This window comes from Schistocerca serialis, chromosome 2 (genome assembly GCF_023864345.2).
Source record: "Schistocerca serialis cubense isolate TAMUIC-IGC-003099 chromosome 2, iqSchSeri2.2, whole genome shotgun sequence".
Classification (NCBI taxonomy): domain Eukaryota; kingdom Metazoa; phylum Arthropoda; class Insecta; order Orthoptera; family Acrididae; genus Schistocerca; species Schistocerca serialis.
The window spans coordinates 112,028,579-112,052,531 of NC_064639.1; the positions used below are offsets into that span (position 1 = coordinate 112,028,579).

Below are 23,953 nucleotides of genomic sequence, written 5' to 3' on the forward strand. Positions count from 1 at the left end.
CGTATATACTTGCAAGCACCTTGTTTGCTCACGACGAAGATAAGTTTCTTGTGCTGTTGGAGGTCCATAGTTCATCCGGTAACGAAATCGCCCTCTGGGCAAACTTGTCACGTAATAGAACTACATGAAAATGCGAGGGGCGTTCAATAAGTAATGCAAGACATTCTTTCTCGCCCAATTTCGGTTGAATAAATGCGTAATTTTTTGTGGCACATTGTGCAATATTTACGCTCAGCTCCTGTAATTTCATGAATTTCTGCTAGACGTAGCCTTCAGAATGGCGTCTGTATCGGATGTGCGTCCTAAGTAAGATAGCAGTCATTGAGTTTTTTTCGGCGGAAAACTAGATCATTGCAGACATTCAAAGGCGCTTTCAGAATGTCTACGGAGACCTGGCAGTGAACAAAAGCGCGGTGAGTCGTTGAGCGAGGCGTCTGTCATCTTCGCACCAATTCGCGCAAACCTGTCCGATCTCCCGAGCGCCGGCCAGCCGCACACGGCTGTGCTGCCCTCAGCCCTAAGGAAATCGAGGGACCGACTTCAGCGTGTCCGTCGCCACAAAAGTTCAAACGAACTCCTACTCCTCCGTGACGATAGAAGGCCTCACACAAGTCTGCGCACACGAGAGAAGCTCACAAAACTTCACTGGACTGTTCTTCTTCATCCACCCTACGACCCGGATCTCGCACAATCCGACTTTCATCTGCTTGGTCTAATGAAGGATGCACTCTGCGGGAAGAAGTAGGTGGATGATAGGGGGTTACTGACGCAGCGAGACGACGAACAGTAGAGTGCTGCCATGCGGGCGTGTAGGCTCTCCCAGCAAGGTTGCGCAAGGCCGTTGCATTGACCGGAGATTACGCTGAAAAATAGGGTTTTGTAGCCGAAGTTGTGGGGAATAATTTGATGTATTGTAATCCTGAATGAAATCAAGATGCTTTCAGAAAAAAAGTCTTATATTGCTAACTTAATGCTCCTCGTACATTTATGACTTACACTCACGCACTAACACACAACCACAAACCTCACCATTGGTTGGCGAAAGCAAATGAGTTTAGATAATCTTGAAAAGGAGCAAATTCAACTTATTTACATGTCGTAAACATTGTCCATTGGAAAATCTAACTTTCGAATCCGACGTTGAGTGAAAACATGTTCTTCTTCCTTGAATTTCATCCGCTTCTCTATGGGGTCGGATTTTATGTATCCCAACAGTTTTTGTCTACAGTAACTCATGTTCAAACGTGAGAATGTTTTTTAAATGTTTGCGTAGCATTTATTGAGGCAAGCGGTGGTCAACAGCCCGGTACTTACATAATTCCATGTGGGAAACCGCCTAAAAACCACATATAAGCTGGTTGACTCATGAGAACTCGTAATTAATTCTCCTGGCAGGTTCGATACCGACAAGCTCGCCTGTCGGAATCCTGGAAGCTGCAAGTTAACGTGCTCTGCTATCCGGGTGGGACTCAAGGTTGGAGATATATAGTACTATAAACACAGAGACAAGATTTTTGCTCGTTATTTAGTCATGTTATCATTAAGACGGAGAAATGAAAATACTGAAGTGAAAGAGAGGACCAGCACCAGGTATGCAGTTCTTGCATTGTAGTGCTACTGCGGGTATTTACTAGGAGACCGCCAATGATACGCTGAAGCCAAGACAGGCGCGGAGCAAACAACACGCAGGGTAGGGGTTAGCGCACTTTCCCGGAAGCAAGTCCGTTCTGCCGTCGCTCTTCATTTCCTCATCTTTTTCGCACGGCTTCCACAGCGTAAACAGTTGCCGTGGTTTGTAGCTTTTGTACGGCGCGAGAGTGAAAGTAAATTACAGAAGGCGTCCATTAGCAGCAACCGAGAGAATTATTTCCCAGCAAGAGTGGCTTTGCTTGCAAGCCTGAATAGCGGTTCCTGCTTTCCGACCGTCTTCTAGGATTTTGCAGGTGTATTTGTGTGATAAGAAACATATCCACGTGATTATTTCTCGGATCTTTGCTTCAGATGCCGTCAATGATAGTATACTTCTTCAACCCTGGCATTTGCGCTGTGTAACCATGCTATGGAATGAAGCTGTGAAGAAGCAATCTTCGATTCGGGTTCTTGATTCCAGGTATTACAGAAAATAGGGAAACGTTTCGTGTTATACGTCAGAAGTATATACAGGGTTATTAAAAATGATTGAAGCGATTTCACAGCTCTACAATAACTTTATTATTTGAGATATTTTCACAATGCTTTGCACACACATACAAAAACTCAAAGTTTTTTTAGGCATTCACAAATGTTCAATATGTGCCCCTTTAGTGATTCGGCAGACATTAAGCCGATAATCAAGTTCCTCCCACACTCGGCGCAGCATGTCCCCATCAATGAGTTCGAAAGCATCGTTGATGCGAGCTCGCAGTTCTGGCACGTTTCTTGGTAGAGGAGGTTTAAACACTGAACCTTTCACATAACCCCACAGAAAGAAATCACATGGGGTTAAGTCGGGAGAGCGTGGAGGCCATGACATGAATTGCTGATTATGATCTCCACCACGACCGATCCATCGGTTTTCCAATCTCCTGTTCAAGAAATGCCGAACATCATGATGGAAGTGCGGTGGAGTACCATCCTGTTGAAAGATGAAGTCGGCGCTGTCGGTCTCCAGTTGTGGCATGAGCCAATTTTCCAGCATGTCCAGATACACGTGTCCTGTAACGTTGATTTTCGCAGAAGAAAAAGGGGCCGTAAACTTTAAACCGTGAGATTGCACAAAACACGTTAACTTTTGGTGAATTGCGAACTTGCTGCACGAATGCGTGAGGATTCTCTACCGCCCATATTCGCACATTGTGTCTGTTCACTTCACCATTAAGAAAAAATGTTGCTTCATCAATGAAAACAAGTTTCGCACTGAACGCATCCTCTTCCATGAGCTGTTGCAACCGCGCCGAAAATTCAAAGCGTTTGACTTTGTCATCGGGTGTCAGGGCTTGTAGCAATTGTAAACGGTAAGGCTTCTGCTTTAGCCTTTTCCGTAAGATTTTCCAAACCGTCGGTTGTGGTACGTTTAGCTCCCTGCTTGCTTTATTCGTCGACTTCCGCGGGCTACGCGTGAAACTTGCCCGCACGCCTTCAACCGTTTCTTCGCTCACTGCAGGCCGACCCGTTGATTTCCCCTTACAGAGGCATCCAGAAGCTTAAAATTGCGCATACCATCGCCGAATGGAGTTAGCAGTTGGTGGATCTTTGTTGAACTTCGTCCTGAAGTGTCGTTGCACTGTTATGACTGACTGATGTGAGTGCATTTCAAGCACGACATACGCTTTCTCGTCTCCTGTCGCCATTTTGTCTCACTGCGCTCTCGAGCACTCTGGCGGCAGAAACCTGAAGTGCGGCTTCAGCCGAACAAAACTTTATGAGTTTTTCTACGTATGTGTAGTGTGTCGTGACCATATGTCAATGAATGGAGCTACAGTGAATTTATGAAATCGCTTCAATCATTTGTAATAGCCCTGTACTTCCGTGTAACAACAAACCAGCTTCCTTTTAAGGCACTCGCAATGTCCAATTTTGTTCTAAAATAGAGAGACCTTGTATTGCGAATACTTCAGTGCAGTCGTCAAGATTCGTATAACTTTTGTCGACCCTGCGCACAGAAAGATAGCAAAATGGGACTATAATCCTTCTGCTTTGAGTAAGCAGTCTTCTGTCTTTAAATTCTTCAGTAGGTACAGAGCTATAAACATGTCTAACTATACGCAGCGGTAATTTTATGTGTGACTTAATTTGCATCTCAGACTACAACGAACTGACTGTATTGTCTCATTTGACACTGTCGACCGCGGCCTTCCTGTCCCATTGTATTCAGGGCCTGAAATCTCAGATCACTCGAAAATAAAGTCTGTAAAAAGAATCAATGGTTAACTAACGGTGTCAAACACGGAAAAAATACCAAGTTTACGATCACTGCATCCATTATCGTTGTCACGGGCTGCTCCTGACGACAATAATGGAGGCAATCATCGAAATCTTCAGATTTTATCCGAATTTGACGCATCAAGTTAACCGGAAACTTTTTATCTAGGGGCTCCGTCGCGTAAGAGTTCGTAGCCGAAAATAATGTACGTTTACTGAGGGAATTCATCTATAGGTCTTGTCACCGATGACAGATCGTATTAACACAAACTGAAGCTCGTTCAAGAGGTGGCGAGTTTGAACTGCAACATGTTGCTCCACGAGGCTATACAGAAAGGTTAGAATAAAATAGGGATATTCTATTATCTGGAATTATAAACAATTCCAAATAACATCCCAGTATTGGCGAGGAAAATTTCTTCCGTCACTGTGCTATCTGCGGACGTAACGTAACGGCCTCTGATATCGAAGGTAGTTCTTCTTTCGTGTATAGGTGAGTAACACAAAAGTAAAATAACAGCCTAGCCGGTACCACACGCGTTATTGTCCGAATGACCCGAAGGGAAAAAATGTTTCAAATGGCTCTGAGCACTATGGGACTTCACATCTGAGGTCATCAGTCCCCTAGAACTCAGAACTACTTACATCTAACCAACCTAAGGACACCACACACATTAATGTCCGAGGCAGGATTCGAACCCGAAGGGAGACCTGCTGGTATATAAGCCATGAACATTGAAACATTATTTTGGAATTCATGTTTTTAAGCAGCTCGTCCCACACTTACACTGCTGGGAATTTCCCGAGCCCAGATACGTGTAATAAAATGCGCGAGCCACGTGAGCGATTATATTATTTAAAATGAAATGAGATGAAGATCGTAATTTCTGAAATAATCTGTCCATTCTCCTTTAACATTTTATTCTGAGTTCTTACTGTATGGTACTTGACATACGTGATTTTCTAGGTATTTATCACAATTTCAGTATTCCGGATTTACACTCGTGTTAGTATTCATCTGTGTCCACTAGTTTCACAGACCTCGTATACAGTGAAAATAAATGACTGTAGTTTATTTTACCGTGTCAGACGTGCCTGCGCGTATACGACAGAGAGCTTTTTGTAAGGAGCAAGGCAGGCTGCGTGCGTGCGATAAGGAACAAAAAGGTGAGCGCGCCTGCCGTGGGCAGTGTGCTTTGTACGACTCACATTTGACGCCCGTGGGATCCTAATTAGCGCTCATTGCATCGGCCCGCTCCCAGAAGAGGAGGTAATGAGCAGCTGGAGAGACGGCTGGTAGTCTACTGTACGGGGCTGAGAGTAGGGGTAGCACTGGCAGACACACCTTGTGAAGGAGCCGCGGGCTGCCCGTCTGGAGCGCCGGCCGTCCTTCTAGGGGAGTGCTTCCGTCCGCCCATCACGGAAATATACCTGAGTACGCATCTCCCGGCGGCACCTATTCCACTGTGTTTAAACACGTTTTCTGGCAGACACCTTGGTGAATTTGATCTGTCGCAAGATTTTCCTTCACTTCGTCTCTGCACTCAGGTAACTTGGTCTTCCTGTCTCATCCCTTTTCGACCTGTAATTCTACATAGTCAGTCAGAAGCACTGAGCGACACCCACTCAGAATTGTGATTACATAAGAAACTCGACTAACAAAACCCACTCTGTTGTACAGGACAGCGAGTTTCACAGAATCGAAAGTAACATCGGGTGTGCCCCAAAAAATTATATAACAAAACTTTATAATTTTTTTGCTAGAAACGCAACCAATTTATCATAGAGGATCGGCAGCACTTATCATTAGACCTGGAACCCAATAACCTGATTTGTAAACCAACGATTCTCCACTGCCTCGTGGGTACAAGTGCAAATATTTTTACTGGCAACTGAGGACGGTGTACTGAACAGCCTTGCATCAGTATTCACTTCGTTTGCAGAGAACCTGTTAGCAGTAGTATGTCTTTAGGCTGGTTAATACCTCCAAGTACATAAGGAGAAGAAAGTCATTAACGCTTATTTTCTCCTTGATAGCAAGTTAGGTGTTGAAGTCTGGACACGTGGAATCAAAATGGCTAGTTTATACTGGCAGACGCAGTCCACATAGTGGTACAGTTACGACCCTGCAGAAAACGTCAGGTAGTAAATTATGTGATGTGATTCTGGGTAGTTTGTTAGATGCAGACAGAAAAATAACTAACGCACTGACTTGAGCGCATATTAAGGTATCCCACTGATCACAATATCTAAAAACCTGTACATTTTATTTCGAAGCTTATACAAAATTTGAATGAAGAAATAAGATGTACAGCTTATATATAAGCTAAACGAAAACTGATAAAGAACAACTAACAACTAGAAATCAATAAAAATATAGTACATCGAAAGTAAAATTACTTGCAAATAAGAATAACGGATATCAATTTCAATAGTTAACATCGTCTGTTACGAACTGAACGTCCCAAATTCCATTTCCAATGACCACGCAAGATTCTCCTGAAGTGGGAAAGGTCGTCAACGTCATCACTCAGTCTTGCGTCACCAAATTAACAAAATAACCAGCAAAATTTACAAGTAAGCCACCTAAGTGTCAAGAAATGAGAGGCAGATACCTACAACATATTTCTACGTCGGCACAAAATCAATGGTGTCTCGTGGGCAAACGAAAAACAGAAAATACGGCCAAACCTTTCATTAATAATAGGCCTGACAGGTATTTTCAGATCTATATTTGACTTCCGTTAGACAACGATCAGTGTGGCTTTAATGAAGATAAAGGCACGAGAGGGACAGTTCTGACGTTACGCTCGCCTCAAGAAACTTAAAGATATTGTTAGCGGATTTTGTTCCCTGTAAAAGGCGTGCGACGATGTGCAGTGGTACAAGTAACTATAACTGAGGATGGGTAATATGCATTATGAACAGAACCAAGAGAGAACAATAAGAATATAAAAGTTAAGAGCGTTTGCTGACGATGATGTTCTGTGAGGAAAGTGCCATGATTGGACAATAGTAAAAAAGTTCCATTCGGTGTAATTTATGGGCAACTCTCTTTGAAAGTGGATAACTGTCAGATAGCGCCTATGACACAGGCAAAGGAACAGGAAGTATCCGATTACAGGATTGCTGCCCGACCTATTGAGCCCGTTACGGCACTTAAGCATTTAGAAGTAAACCTAAGAAAAATCAGTGTAAGGGATGGCTAATGAAAGACTTGTTGGAAAGGTTTAGAGGAAATGAAATGTGTCTGTAAAGGAAACCCTGAAGAAGATGTTGGCGAAATAAATTCTGACATATTGTTCTCGGAGAATTTAAATGGGAAAATCATGTTCTTGCGAAACTGTTGGTTTCAGAGAAGCTGTATTGGAACAAAACTGTGCGACAGTTATGCTTCCAGCATTTTCTATCCCACGTTGCGAACATGGGGGGCCGGCCGCGGTGGTCTCGCGGTTCTAGGCGCTCAGTCCGGAACCGCGCGACTGCTACGGTCGCAGGTTCGAATCCTGCCTCGGGCATGGATGTGTGTGATGTCCTTAGGTTAGTTAGGTTTAAATAGTTCTAAGTTCTAGGGGACTGATGACCTCAGAAGTTAAGTCCCATAGTGCTCAGAGCCGTTTGAGCCATTTTGAACATGAGGGTAAGAAATCAGACATTAGGGCACGTACAGATGCATATAGAAAGTAATCTTTCGTTTATGCCCTTGTCGTGTGTGTTGCTTACCTCACGCAGAACAGTTCGAAGTCCTAGATTAGCGTATGTAATGTTAGGCAGAGCCAGTGCAGTAAAACATTTACCATCTAAAATGGAAGACTAAGCACGTAGTAGGCATCGGAAGTAATTTGCGTGAAACATCAAACGAACTTGATCATTTAACGCATGACTATATTCCTGACGCTGCTTTTTTATAGCAATCAGATTTCGTTAATTTTATAGGAATGATGAAGTATTTCAGATTCGACATGAATCAGAAGATAAATTAGCTGCGATGATACTCAAGTGATCATTCGCGTAAAAGCCTAGAAGCCTATTAACAAAACTAAAAGTTATTGGTATATTAAAACCTTTTATTCGATAGCGCTTTTACCTTCATTATTTAATGTGTATATTTTATTATTTACTGCTTAAGAATGAATATATTGTTGCACATTTCATAGGTAGATGGAAAGGGAGCAGCTGAGCTGTTGTACTTAATTTATGATTTTCTTAATTCTTTTGGCTAAGCAGCCGAGTTCTGGAACTTCTGCACAACACAATTGCCTGGGCAACAAAATCGAATACAAAGCAATCTCTACCTTTTTGCTATGCATTTGACACACCTGGGTATCTAACAGAACGAAATGAAAAGGAGAATTATACTCTTCTACTACGCATGTATTGACTAATAAAACCGATGTTATTTATTTATTCTGTACACGTTTTATTATTTTTGTGTCATAAAGGGAGTTTACCTTGTATGACACTTAGATCTCAGCCGCTAAAACATCAGAAAACTCGACATAACTATGGTATTTGTTCTTACAGCCGGACTACGATGACGTCGATGAAGACAACAGACTGAAACCATTCCCGTCGTCCAGAAGCAGTGGTCGCGACAAGGCGAAGGACAGCAAGAAATATGGTGAGTACCACACTTTACAGTAGCTTTCCACAGTCCACAGCGCGTAGTTACATTCCAACTACAGGAGCGATGAAAGATAAGGTATCGTGCAAACTGGAGAATCATGGAGCAGGGATGCAGCGTTGAAGACTCCTTAACGTATGTGTGCCAGTTCCGTCCAGAAGTTAGCTGGAAGCATCATTTGTTAGCAGTACGTCGTGTACAGCACTTTTATAGTCAGCTTTGCTCTTATGCAGCTTCACTGTGTCTCTATTTGGAAGACAAAGCTGGCACTGTTCTGATACACCTCATTCGGCACTGTCAGGATAGTTTCGTTACCAGTAGGTCCCTTGGCATCAGCACATACATTGGTATCAAAGATTAAAGCAACAAAACACTTTTTTCCTGGGCCTATATCTAATTCGTGTTGTAATGATACAAACTCTGCATGGAATGTAGCATTCCGCTCAACGAACAACCATGGAGAGGATGACATCGGGGCACCTATCAAACGGGGTAGTACTTGCCTGGTGTACACAGCCATAGACGTTGCTGTGTGGCACAGTGAAAACACCTACCAGACCCTCTCTGGTGGAGGGATGTAGGAAGAATGGAAGCAAGACAGTCACAAATTGGTGTGACCCGATGGCTTAACGTGAACCATTCTGTTGTTTTTCGGATATAGCAACATTCATAGCGACCGGAACTGTATCCAGAAGACCAGAGCAAGGTCGACTGCATTTGACATCAGCAAGAGAGGACCGTTATTTGGCTGTTGGAGGACGCCGGTACTGCCTCAGTACCGCACGGCATCTGGCATCTGACTCCGTAGCATGTACCGGACGTGTTGTTTCGAGGCAAACGGCGCTCAGAAGGCTTCAGCAAAGTGGCCTTTACTGCCGGAGACCTGATGTATGTGTATCTCTGACGCGTCTTAACAGAAGGGAACGTCTAGAGTGGAACGGTCAACATGCCATCTGGACGGTCGAACAGTGGGCCTTACAGGTAAGTCCCAAATTGGTATGGAGAGCTATTCTCGACGGATTTGCATCTGGAAGGAACGTGGAACACGATTTCGGGACGCAAACATTGTGGAAAGGGACCGATATCAAGGAGGGTCCCTAATGGTGTGAGCACGGGTTATGCTGACCACTCGAAAACCTCTTCATTTACTTGTACGGTTGAATCGGCAAGGTTTAACTGCTGTCAGCTATCGTGACGAGGTCTTGGGACCTCATATGGGGTGAAACTTCCTGGCAGATTAAAACTGTGTGCCGGACCGAGACTCGAACTCGGGAGCTTTCTTTGCCTTTCGCGGGCAAGTGCTCTACCACCTGAGCTACCCAAACACGCCTCACGACCCGTCTTCACAGCTTTAATTCGGCCAGTACCTCGTCTCGTGCCTTCCGAGTCTCGGTCCGGCACACAGTTTTAATCTGACAGGAAGTTTCATATCAGCGCACACTCCGCTGCAAAGTGAAAATCTCATTCTGGCTCATATGGCGTGGTTGGGAGGTGCTGTTGGCCCAGACTCGGTACTGATGGACGATAATGCTCGACCTCAAAGAGTATGGGTGGTTGATATTTTCTTGGACACGGAAGAATTTCCACGCATGGCGTAGCCTGCTTGTTCTCCCGATTTGAATCCCACAGAGCAGGTCTGGGATGCACTAGGGAGAGGTGTTGCATCTCGCCAGTATCCACCAGCCAATCTGAAAGACATGTCAGGAGCTCTGCGTTATTGCCTCAACATGAATCTGATGACATAATTTACAGCATGCCCCACCGTTGTCATGCCTGTACTGCTACCGCAGGTTGTCACCCCTCGTATCGAGCACAGTAATCAGTTGCCGGAATGTGTGTCTAGATACGTTAAGTTGGAAAAAAACGAAGTTATTTACGTTTTGTATTCTTTACGTTGTTTCTACTTTACTGTCACTTGCATAAACGTTTTTGTGGCAGTGTAAACGCAACTTTGCAAGATTTCTGTTTAATGCTTTAATTTTGGAGAGTAGAGTATTTCCAAAATGACGCCACTGAACTGCAGGAAATTGAGTGCTACTACGGCTCGATTCCAAATCGTTATTTGAGAAGACTCTGGGATGACATTTCCGTACGTTGGCCTGTGTCTCGTGCGTGAACGAAGAAAGAGAGTGTGTACACGAAGCGTACAGATGTCCTCGCTAGCTGATCCCACCTGGCGGCTGTTTTCGCAAGCATCCTCCCCAGCAGTGAGGGGGCAGATAGCGGCCGGCGGCAGCTGTTAGCCGGCTGATAGCATCCGCTGCGGCGCTGATGAGTATCAGCGGCAGAAGTGGCCCAAGGATGCTGCCCCGCGGCGTTGAGGACGTGACAGCGCGCCACTCTGCCGATGCCCTCCTCAGAATAACGATCCACGCCCACCGGTCGCCCTCGCCGTGGTTGTGTAAATGCCTACTCCGAGCGAATAACGTACGAGGTACGAGCTTCACCAGCATACCGCTCCAACAACTACAAAAGGGTGCAGTTTTCGTACGTATTTACGGCGACATAACGGATGTGTTGTAATGGTTTCACTTACCTATTCTGCAACACCTTTCCCCGTCTTACTTCGCACGAGAAACAATTTTCCACACTTAACCAGGTCATAAGTTCGTAAACAGTAGTGCAAAAGTATTTTCCTTTCCCAAATTACATCATCAGCACTCCAAACACTATATAGGTGAACGAGAAGTAACTGGTATTTAGAGGTAATCTGATTGTACATTCTCTGACTTCAAACGCGCCATCGAACAACTAATAGCTGACCGTGTTGTCTCCAAATGAATATTATCTATTTGCTCCAGAGTCAACTCCGAGTACTCTTGCTGCCCTGACTGCAACATGAGTCGTCCTCAGTCAATTTACAACAACAGTTAAAGGTTCTAGAACAAAAAGATCGTCAAGCGGTTCCGTTTCGACGTGTGATCTTTATTTAGAGCCTTTTCGTTTAATGTTTAAGAGAGTATATTGTCTGAATATTTAATAATAAAAAAATATGGAACGTTTTTTACTGTCATTAGTAGTATTACCAACAAACTTTGGCAGCACACAGTTAGTGTTTTCTTTGTTACATTGTTTATTTTGTAAGGCTGTTAATGTTACATAACTGCCAAAGCTGTCATCTTGTAACGACCTAAGTGTCTTTCTATACCGATGTTCTACATTACTGGTATTGTTAAAAACATCATTGTGTTTACATTAGAAATCATCACTTATGCAGTGTGTCGAGAGTGCATTTTCGGAAGTCTATTGCGCGGAAAATATATTGTATCAGTGAGTGAGATATCATTTTCCTCACATTTAACTTGCCAGGCACGTAGTATTAATTTTTCAACTCCAAAAATATATTAATTTTAGGTGTTACTCTAAGGCACATCTCCACAGCTGCCTTCAGCTTTATTATGTGATTGAAAAGCGCTGTTATTAACTGTTTTTAATAAAAATGACTGCCTGGTTTGGGATATCTACAGGATTCGAGAACGTAAACAGCAGTTTAATTCGGTTTCAGTGTTAGAATAGTTTTCATTGTAGGAGAGGTCAAACTTGATTTTGGTCATTCCATCGAGTAAGCTATCTTTCTATTGTTCATTATTGTTTCATTATACGCGAGGTCGAACTTGATTTCGGCCATTCCATCGAATAAGCTATCTTATATTCTATTGTTTCCAACAATAAATTTTCACGATGTAGTAAAAAGTTATGTCGTTCTCCTACAAAAATAGTCGAAATTCTGCGATTGTCATTTTGTTCACATAAGCTCTTCAGATGTCCTTTGTGGGTGGCTTTCCGAAATGTTTTCTACCGTTTCTGCCATTCTGGTTCAAATGGCTCTAAGCTCTATGGGACTTAACATCTGAGATCATCAGTCCTACTTAAACCTAACTGACGTAAGGACATAACACACATCCATACCGGAGGCAGGATTCGAACCTGCGACCGTAGCAGCAGCGCGGTTCCGGGCTGAAGCGCCTAGAACCGCTCGGTCACAGCGGCCGGCTGCCATTCTGCATAGGGCACCATTCAGGTGTTTACTTAATTGCTGATGTTGTATTGACTTCGAATATCTTAATAATTTTCTGGTGAAGATGAATATTTTCTAGCTTAGCTGAAATTGCACATGTCCGTTAGTAAGTCGCGTCTTACCAGCAGTGATGACAGCACCTAACACCAGAAGAATATGTCGAACAGTTGTCTCCGTGAAATGCTGTGGAACTAGCTAAAGGATGAGCGTGTCAGCGACAGTTTTGAGGTTTGCAGAGCGTACTGCATGTAGCTGGCTACTGTTGCAAGAAGATTCGTTCGATTCTGCTTGAGCATACTTCCTGTGTGATGTGCACATGCAAGACGAGACCAGTTTATTGGTTGGTTGACTTGGGGTAGCGGACCAAAGAGCGACGTCATCGGTCCCATCGGCTTAGGGAAGGTTGGGGAAGAAAGTCTGCCGTGTCTTTTCAAAGGAACCATCCCGGCCTTTGCCTGAAGCAATTTAGGAAAATCACGGAAAATCTAAATCAGGATAACCGGTCGCGGGTTTGAACCGTCGTCCTCCCGAATGCGAGTACAGCGTGTTAACCATTGGGCCACCTCGCTCGGTGGAGCAGTTTATACTATACAGGACAAGAGAAGACAAAGTTTGAAAGTCAAATGATGGCTAATAGAGACAGCGCATTAGCTCAGTTCAAGGAGGCTGTGTCGAGGAAATAAGTGTGTCTCTGTTGACATGACATACAGGCTTTATCGTGGCTGTGTCTGTGTCGAAGGACCACGTCTAGCTGCCGTCGCAAGTGATCCACGGGAATCACGAAAAACTGGAGACAGCACAGGTCGTGGAGATTCGAATTCCAGACCTTCTGTATCTGAGTCCAGCGTTTTCAAGATTTTTTCAGCTTGACCGTAATATTACGTAAGTGGACGAAGCATATATCCCTATGGCAGTAATTTTCTTGTGGTCTACTACATGCAGAATCCGGCGTCGTTATTTTTAAACGTCCCCTAGCGTGACAAATGGAGGGAAAAGGCCCGTGTTCTCGTGCACAGCTTGTCTCGCGCAGTCAGTGTTTATGGTAGCGCAGTGGGACGAGTTGAGCCAGCCGACAGCGGGGAGGCGTCTGTGGAAGCAGACAGGCGCAAGCCTCTCTGCCAGCCACACAGCAGCGCGAGCCTGTGGTCCGGCTACAAGCGGGTATTATTTATTCCTAATCAGGGGAAAGCGACACGGCGACCGCAGGTTGTAGAAATGCCACGGCGGCCGCGGAGAACATTCCGTAAAAACAGCGCAGGGCCCGCAGCGTTACTGTGTCACAGCAGACCACAGGCGCAGACCGCGGCGGTTGGTCCACCGCCGGTCCAGACTGCTTGCTGTCGCTCTCCAGAAAGCCGCAGGGAGGAATGGGGAGGCGTGGCTTTCACATGTTACTGGCAGCCAGGCAGTCAGATATTTACACCTGTAGCTACAGCAAAGCATAGGGCAGGGGGCTCCCATGCACAGGGTGATTCAAAACGAATACCACAACTTTAAAAATGTGTATTTAATGAAAGAAACATAATATAACCTTCTGTTATACATCATTACAAAGAGTATTTAAAAAGGTTTTTTTTCACTCGAAAACAAGTTCAGAGATGTTCAATATGGCCCCCTCCAGACACTCGAGCAATATCAACCCGATACTCCAACTCGTTCCACAATCTCTGGAGATGTTAGAGAATTGGCTGTTCCCTCAGCTCGAACAAGAAGCACAACAATTCATATTTCAGCAGGATGGAGCGCCACCACATTGGCACTTATCTGTCCGTAACTACCTGAAAGTCAACTACCCGAGGCGATGGATCGGCCGCCAGGCAGCCCGTGACAGAGCACTTCATCACTGGCCTCCAAGAAGCCCTGATCTTACCCCCTGCGATTTTTTCTTATGAGGGTATGTTAAGGATATGGTGTTTCGGCCACCTCTCCCAGCCACCATTGATGATTTGAAACGAGAAATAACAGCAGCTATCCAAACTGTTACGCCTGATATGCTACAGAGAGTGTGGAACGAGTTGGAGTATCGGGTTGATATTGCTCGAGTGTCTGGAGGGGGCCATATTGAACATCTCTGAACTTGTTTTTGAGTGAAAAAAAACCTTTTTAAATACTCTTTGTAATGATGTATAACAGAAGGTTATATTATGTTTCTTTCATTAAATACACATTTTTAAAGTTGTGGTATTCTTTTTGAATCACCCTGTATATAGAACGAGTCATGGATTTCACTCTCCACCTCTGCAACAGATCTACATCCGCATACATACTCCGCAAGCCACCATACGGTGCGTGGTTGAGGGTACCCTGTACCACTACTAGTCGTCACCTTTCCTGTTCCACTCGCAGAGCCGGCCGGGATGGCCGATCGGTTCTAAGCGCTACTGTCTGGAACCGCGCGATCGCTACGGTCGCAGGTTCGAATCCTGCCTCGGGCATGGATGTGTGTGATGTCCTTAGGTTAGTTAGGTTTAAGTGGTTCTAAGTTCTAGGGGCTGATGACCTCAGAAGTTAAGTCCCATAGTGCTCAGAGCCATTTGAACCATTTGACTGACTTACAGAACAAAATATCCTAAAATTGTTTCGTTTATACTAAGGTGATTTCTGATGCCTTCTTTTGTAGTTTTGCAACAATGAGTACGACAAGATGCCTCTCCGTTTCGTACTTTTCAAGTTAGTCATTACCGATCGAAATTAATAACCTGGTTTATAAATGTTTTTCTGGTTCGTAACTGCAATAAACTATATATAAAACTACAAGGTGCCGTTCAGAAATTGTTCTGAAGTGCATTTACGTAATGTCGTCATTGCTGGGGAACCACTGATGCCTATAAAGATACTGTCGCGTACACGAATTCACTAACACACGTGAAAACAAAATATACTGCTAGAGTGTTTGGGATCCCCACCAGATCGCACTGAAGAGACAGTGCATTTACTGAAACCTCATTGAAACCTCCGCACAATACGTTCCATATGAAACCATACTGCGTAAAACACAACCTTAATATTGAAAGAGAATGTTGTGTTAACAAAAAACGGCATTACACCACATGATATTAATACACCGCCCTCCAGTAGCTATATCCTGTCTCTAATATGATCTATGAAAGTTTGAAATATGACACCGGAAAAATGGAGTAGTGAAGAAATCCCTTGCACTTCATCACGTCTGGCCTGATAAAATCCGTTAGGGTTTCCACCAAAGAACGTCTTTACCCACAAACATTATGCCTCATTGTCCAAGATCTTCTCCATTATTGTGCAACGGTGCTTGCCCGAGTCTTTGAGGAACCAGTCACAATGAAAACCCTTTGTGCTACACGGTAATGATTCTCTCGCCAGGCGATAAAAGTGGACACTGACACTATACGAAAACATAAATAGTGCCCAAACATATTCGACGTGAACATCTTTCAGACTACATTCCAATTATTGTGATAAGCTATCTGGCGCCCTCTCAGCTTTTATGAGATTGGGCTAAATGGAAAAAAGTTCTGCCACGAACAACAACCTTCCCTGTCCCTTTCTGTACGGAACTAAAGAAAACAGCAGCGTTCGTCACTTCAGTATCTATGGGGTAAATCATTGATCGTTTCTTAGGCTGCCTTCATGGTCTTTGTGACACTGTGCTAGGAAATAGCACTAAATGGAAAGGTTCGGACTACTTGCTGAGGTGTAATGCGCCATTTACTATTTAACAGTCCTTTTTGCACTTTATAAGTACAAAGATAATTATACTGAGGAACTATCATCCCTGAAGAGTCAGAATATATCAAAAGACAGCCTTTTCCTGTTGACACAGTAGGCATGTTGAACAATAAATCGAACAAAGCTGCTCAGGGAGGAATAATAAAAAAAACAGTGAAAGAGCTAACAATGAGTAACTGTTTTTGATACTGCAAAATGGGCTGAATTCAACAAAGTAGTAATGATATTAATGTGATTTTTATATAAAAGTAAAAGTGATAATACAGTAACAGAAACAGAAGCTGTGAAATAAAAGCTCAAAATTTTAGCTGCAGGAGCAGAAGTTCGCTCAAATGGAAACACAGAGAACCATAATGAGAAGATAAAGGGGTAATACGAACAGAAGAAGGTAAGATTAGTAAGGAAAAGGAAGAGAACAGGCAAAAGCAATAATGCCAGGTATATATTCCATAGTTTCGTTGATTGACGAAAATACGGCTCGTACCGGAACGCAAGGGGATGCAAGCCGATGATAGTAAAAATAAAATCTAAACAATAGTATTTTCCAAGAGACTGTTTAAATGAGTACCTTATTAAGCACTACAAGAAAGCTGCAAACGTGTATCCATTTTCAAGTGCTGCTCAGAATAAATCATGCAGACACCTCAGGCTCCCATTGAATACAGGCTCTCTTCTGTAGTGCGTGTATTACTGGGCAGCTTGTTCCAGAGGTGGCGTAAAGGAAAGGGGGGATGGCGGGGGGGGGGGATGATTGCTTTGGAAAATCAGTTGCACATCTGGGAACTGGACGGATCACCAGTATGCCAAGATGGTGAGCACGTCCATAAAATCATTGACATTGATAAATTGCGAAATATAAAGCGGATTAAGCCTTTAAAACCAACGTTTCTCTTTATTTTCGTCCTTGCATAATCAACGAAACAAAAATTCGCATTTTCGGCCCCCGTCCGACATGCAAATGAGCGTCGGCTTCTGTATCCATTATCGGAAAACGGCTCATTGTGGATGCAGAGAGTGTTCCGGGGTCCGGACCGGGGGATCAGCGCCTGCTGTTTGAACTTTCCCCGGCGCGCTTCGCGTGTTCCAGGCACGAGGCGGGCCGCGAACTCACGACCCCTGCCTCGCAGCGCCGCAGTCTGCAGTGAACCGTGGACGAGAGTGCCCCGGCGCTTGCGACAGAGTCGCAGCTTGTCGGAATATATTGCATCAAGGAGGTCGTTCGTGACCGAGCTGTCGCGCACGCAGTCTGAAGCAAGCGTACTGTACTTCAGTGTTGTGCTCAGACTCACTATCCCACTCACATGCTGTCAAAACTTAATAATCACTTTCAAAGTGATACTGCATGTCAAAAGTCATGCTGGAGCCCACTTATTCATCGTAAGTGGACGAACGGATGTGATTGACCAGTTTTTAACAAATTCCCTTTACAAATTCGAAGGAAACGCGGCGATTACACAACGATTCAAATATGAACCAGTGATCAGAAATCAGGGACGAATGATTTTTATTGCTACTGGAGTGAAGATGTGAAACAATGTGTTTCAGTACCTCGGGTGTTCTGGGAGTAAAAGTGATACTAATCTTAGAAATTCTTCCAGTCCATATGTGGCATACAGCAAACCAGTGCTTAACAGTGTTGGTTAAAAAGAGTCTTGGTTGCAATATTAGCTTTTTATTTTTCAATTACGCGTTTCGCCTTATTTAGGCATCTTCAGGTTATCTTAATTTGGTATTTCTTAGAAATATTTCTAAAGTCTTAATTTGGTATTTCTAGAAACTTTTTTACTGAGTTTAAGGCGATGTTAGCCTGATATATTCGACGGTGCCCTTTGGCTAAACTGACTGAAGGATTCTTCTAAGAAACACCAAATTAAGATAACCTGAAGATGCCTAAATAAGGCGAAACGCGTTGTTGAAAAATAAAAAACTAAAATTGCAACCAAGACTGTTCTTAACCAATAATACTAATTTTAGTAACGTCTGGACTAGATTGTAACCAACTATTGAATGTCGTACGAAAGACAAGTGCTAAGGTAAACAACACCAGATATTCACATGTCTTGCAACATCACACTACCGATGTGTGTTGTTGCATTGATGCATGGCATCGAGAACTCCCTTTATATCGTGGGTTACTATATTAATTACAGGGTTGCAAATATAGCAACTTAAGGTGAGGAAGAAAAGATTTTTCATGTTCGTTCGTGTAGTACGGAAACGGTTTGTCTATGTATATGGATTCTTGTTCAGACTCTCACGCAATCGGAGATACTTACTGAAACTGCGAGCTTCTAATGCGATTCTAGAAACAATACAGTTTTTTTCTGCACAAACTTGGTCTCTCTCTCTCTCTCTCTCTGCCCACCCCCTCCATCACCTCCATCTCCCCCGCCCCCACACACAATCTAACTGTTCCTAAGGAATATACTGCAGCAATAGATTAACTAGGTATATTTCATAGCTCCGTGAGACCATTTGGAGCAGTTCAGGAATCAAGAACTTCCTTAATATGTTGATGGAGGCAGATCGCCACAAACTTTTTGTTTAACTGGACACCTCATATTGCAGCTGATTCTAAAAAGTGGTTGTGATATGTATGTTGTCTACGTGTTTCTGCGAATGCGTAGGGGGTGGAATACTAGAAGAATATAAAATCCGAAACACGGGGCTGTACGCCCGAAAACACCAAGCAGCACGTGACGAGTATGCATAGAGTAACGTACGGATCATCTTCGTCGAGCGATGCAAAGGATCGGTTTCCAGACATGCTCCGACAAACCCTTTTGCTCGGTCAGAAAGAGTCGTAGTGGAGATTTCTGATATGCAACCTAGTAATCTTCGCACTCAGTTTGTTAGAAATTGTTCTTTTGTCCCCTTTCCGACCAAATCCTAGCGATTGCAATTCGGGGCTGCAGAAACCGTGATCATACTAGTAGAGCTAGATTTTTAGTTGTCTGAAAAAGCAGATTCTGTAAAACAACAAATGTTAAACGATCAGACTTGTGTAGTTGAAACGAATGCAGCCAGACCGGCGAATAGCAGCCAATACCCACCCGTATCGCTGCAAGACATCTCAACCGAGAGAACACGCGTGGGCATTCTGTAAAGGCAGAGAAGCCTGTCTCTCGCAACACCTGGGGCGACGCCCATTATCACCGCTGTGGCCTGATTTACGGTACACTTTGGTGCCGCGTGGCTGCCCGAGCTGCCCCCTGCACGCACACACACACACACACACACACACACACACACACACACACACACACGCACGCACAACTGCACTTTGTAGCTTCTCGCTCAGTGGCCACTGTTCTGTAGTGTCGCCACGGCCGATACGTTTAGTATGTACGGCGTGGCTGCCCGTCCTGCTTGAGTGGACAGTCGTGGGCAGTATGTCTAACTGTCCGCTCGGTAACATAAAGTACGCAGGAGGAGGCAGAGGTACGACGGGTTGTCGAACCCAAGACCTGAACAGTATGGGGGTGATGTCACGAAGAAGAGCGTTAGGGAACGCCTTCACCAAGACGCATTGTGCTCTCTCCTCCAATCACCTCTGCCAGATAATGCTGACGCGTTGGAATTTGTCGATCGCCAGATTGTACTTTGTATTACACCAGAACCCTCAGTACAACCACCCCCCCCCCCCCCCTCCACACAAATACACACACACACACACACAGCCGGCCGCGGTGGTCTAGCGGTTCTAGGCGCTCAGCCCGGAACCTCGCTACTGCTACGGTCGCAGGTTCGAATCCTGCCTCGGGCATGGATGTGTGTGATGTCCTTAGGTTGGTTAGGTTTAAGCAGTTCTAAGTTCTAGGGGACTGATGACCACAGATGTTTTAAGTCCCATAGTGCCCAGAACCATTTGAACCACACACATACACATACACATGTAGACGGATCGTCCGTGACCACTGGAACGGTGACATAATGAGAATATGTCTAACAGGTCCTAGCGAAGATAAAGTTTGACGTTATCCTAAATAGTGGTACAAAATTAATTTATTGCATATAAAAGCACTGACATGACACAGTCGTTCAACTTACTGTTGCAGTATTTCAGATTCCTACGAAATCGATATGAACGAGTAGAATAGACCGTTTCAGACAATTGTAGTCAGGCTTCACTTCAGTGAATTTTATGCTACGTTCCGCTCATCCGTCTCTACAGTAGCAATTAGCATAACTTTTTGTGCCGCTGTTCAAAACAGACTTAGGAACTGTCACGTTCCCTCTACCATAGATTTTTTCTGATGGACCATAAGCATAAAAGAAAATTGGACATTCATGCCAATAAAAGGACGTTGAAATTATTTTGGTACGAGCTACTGTTTTCCATTAAACAGTAACATTGACTTGCTGTGCATGAGTCCAGAAGTACACACTTTCCAGAACAAGTAACATAAAATAAAGCGAACAGATTCGCTAGATAAATAAGCTCAAAAGCAAAGTGATGCTCTGAAGTTGAGAAACGCACAGTACAAAATGACAGAATTTGGATGTCTAGTATGGAAGACTATACACCCATCACTGACGTCTATAAATCTACTGTATTTTCCGTTATTTACGTTCAAATGGCTCCAAGCACTATGGGAATTAACATCTGAGGTCATCAGTCCCCTAGACTTAGAACTACTTAAACCTGACTAACCTAAGGACATGACATACAGCCATGCCCGAGGCAGGATTCGAACCTGCGACCGTAGCAGCAGCACGGTTCCGGACTGAAGCGCCTAGAACCGCTCGGCCACAACGGCCGGCGTTATTTCCGTCTTCTTCCGTACGAGACAGCTCTGATTCTTGTTTTCCTCAACAAGGTTCAGTGTTATTGTACGACCTTCAGTCGGATATTATTGTACATCGGACTAATGTGTATTAAGACTGTCGCCAATAAATTAATTTTGTTAGCTCGTTACCAATTTCTTATAATTTGCTCTATTGTGTATCATCTCGTCCGTCCTAGCACTGTAATTTTTAAAAAATAATTTTATGGCCATGATTTCTATGGGGGAAAAACGTACAGCTGGCGAGGCAAAGCTGCCATAAAATGAATAGTAGGGCAGAAAAGGAAGAGGTTCTTCAGCGACATACTGAATGGGGAAAGGCTTTGAATCTGCGTCGATGACGAAATCCACTCTCAGAAGTGAAACGCCTACAATTAGAAGACTGGAGAATCCGGAAACTATAGGCTTTGGATACGCGGTGTTACAAAAATATGATGAAAATTAAATGGACCACTGTACCAACCCGTTAAGGAATGTTAAAAAGGAAATTTAAAGTATGATATCAAACGTAAAAGTAGAAGCGGGATATGTACTACGCTATCCTGGTGAAGTAGACCTCAACAAAGAAGGAAGGTCGTAACTTGCAGAGAGTGAAAATCGTGTGAATGTTATTATTAAATCAGTGGAACAAATATAAAATCATATAATCAAATTATTATTTGGTAACAATATTAGAACAAATAAGCCTTCGGTCACAAACATAAAGTCAAAATTGACCAGGCAACGACGCTACTATGAGCGTCGTCTTCAGAATTAGACTAACTGTTCTAAAACATATTAAGTAAATAATACATTAATAAAATTAAAGTTTGCACTGACTGGAAAAAAATACAGTACTTCGTCACTATTTGATAACATTAAAAATAGTTACCATAGTTATCCACTACAAGTAGTGGTCGGTAGCATGATTTCATGGAACAACAAGGGCGCTAGGTTACGCGGAAACTCTATGAAAACATAAACAACTCACGTAAAAATGTAAACAAAACACGTGTTCACCAAATGTCAAGTTTGATCATTGCTATAAGAAATTTGATTATTGACGATGTCAGATGGCACGGATCCACCAATGAAGGAAATATAGGACGAAATCAAACCAGTCGGAGGACGACGTACTGTATAAAAAAAAATATATGTCGCACTTTTGTTACAGGTAAGCTAGCCAAAAAAACTTGCCACATGTGTGGCGCCCGAACGCCACGCCCGACTGTAATTACTGCACCATCTGTTGCGGCAATCGAATTCCTCCGCACAAAAGCCAAGTATTCCAGTGAAAGTAATTGGACTCCTTTCTTGGGCCGGCCGGGATCCTCCGCAGCGGTAGTGCATAAAGGAGACTTGTCGCTTTGCCGCTGACGCGGTCGTGACAGCTTCTAATTCGCACAAAATTGGACGGCATTCCGGCGCTGGGCCGCGCCGCCGTGCGTGCCTCCCCGGCGCTGTCTTTTGTTGACTCGACCACGGAATTCTGGGAAGATGCGCCATTGCGTCTCCGCTCCCACGGACGTGCAGGGGCCAGATCGTGCGTAGCGAAAAATTAGTCACGTCGGTATCAAATTGATTTCCTTATTCTCGAGAAACAATTTGGCATAACAATCGCGTAACTTACCACGTTTAGTGGCAGTGAAAAAACAAACGAGAAAGGAAATGAGGTTAAGTTTTAGTGTGTCTGTTACACCAAGCTCAGTTGGGGAATTATTCAAGGGGGACCGGCCGAAACCTTACCGAAGGAATCATCGCTACATTCGATTGGAGTGGGTTAGAGAAACAACAGATAGACTAAACTAGGATTCCCATACGAGAATATGAGGTTTGCTTCTTGCAAAAAGTATAGCAACGTTTCAGTGACTTAATCAGCTTCCTGTCTCGTTGCTCAAATGGCTCCAAGCACTATGGGACTTAACATCTGAGGTCATCAGTCCCCTACATTTAGAACTACGTAAATCTAACTAACCTAAGGACGACATACACATCCATGCCCGAGGCAGGATTCAACCTGCGACCGTAGCAGCCGCGTGGTTCCGGACTGAAGCGCCTAGAACTGCTCGACTACAGCGGCCGGCTCTCTCGGTGCATTTTAGTTCAGATACTGGTAACGGGAGACACCATAGGCAGGGATAAAAAGACGATTAGGGCGCAGCGTCAAATGCTCCAGTGATCCTGGTCGCAGGCTTTTTTTTCCCCCATGCGCTGTGCACTAATTAGTATGGTATATACACGGACGCAGAAAGGGAGCACTTGAGTGGTTGGAAGTAACACCCTCAAGGAATAATCTAACACTAATGCACGGTGAATCAGATAATCACTGGTGATCTATATTGATGTGCAACTCACGTGGGGTGTGTTGACATGTTGGAGAGATTACAATATGATATGTGACTGTGGCAGTCGTCAGACATTCGACTGACTACGTCACTAATGACCACGGTGTCGACTGCCAGTTAAATCATATCTGCCTTCCTTACTTCTTGGTTATGACTGCTAGAATGAGTGTTGCAGAAGTTTTAGGGAAATGAAATGTTCATCAGGTCCAGACTATATGGCAGTCCATATCCATGAAGGTTTAGCCATTGGCCTTTCGATGGTGGATTGTGTCAAGACTCAGAGACTAGTGTCTGTTCAAATGGTTCAAATGGCTCTGAGCACTATGGGACTTAACATCTGAAGTCATTAGTCCCCTAGAACTTAGAACTACTTAAAACTAACTAACCTAAGGACATCACATACATCCATGCCCGAGGCAGGATTCGAACCTGCGACCGTAGCAGTCGCGCGGTTCCGGACTGAAGCGCCTAGAACCGCTCGGCCACAACGGCCGGCCTAGTGTCTGTCTTAGGGCCACCTCCATGATGATAAAATGTCATTGTCAACAGAGTTTGGATGATAGGCTTTTGTGCTGGAAAGCGACAACACGTA

General features: G+C 44.0%; 1 protein-coding gene across 2 annotated transcripts in view; it reads left to right on the forward strand.

The window, feature by feature from the left end:
* The window catches only part of LOC126456791 (uncharacterized), a 348,424-nt gene that overhangs the window by 310,664 nt on the left and 13,807 nt on the right, over positions 1 to 23,953 (forward strand). For both annotated transcript variants that reach the window (XM_050092580.1, XM_050092579.1), the window contains exon 8: positions 8,425 to 8,521. In XM_050092580.1, the coding sequence (XP_049948537.1) occupies positions 8,425 to 8,521 (97 nt within the window). The remainder of the gene's footprint in view (positions 1 to 8,424; positions 8,522 to 23,953) is intronic.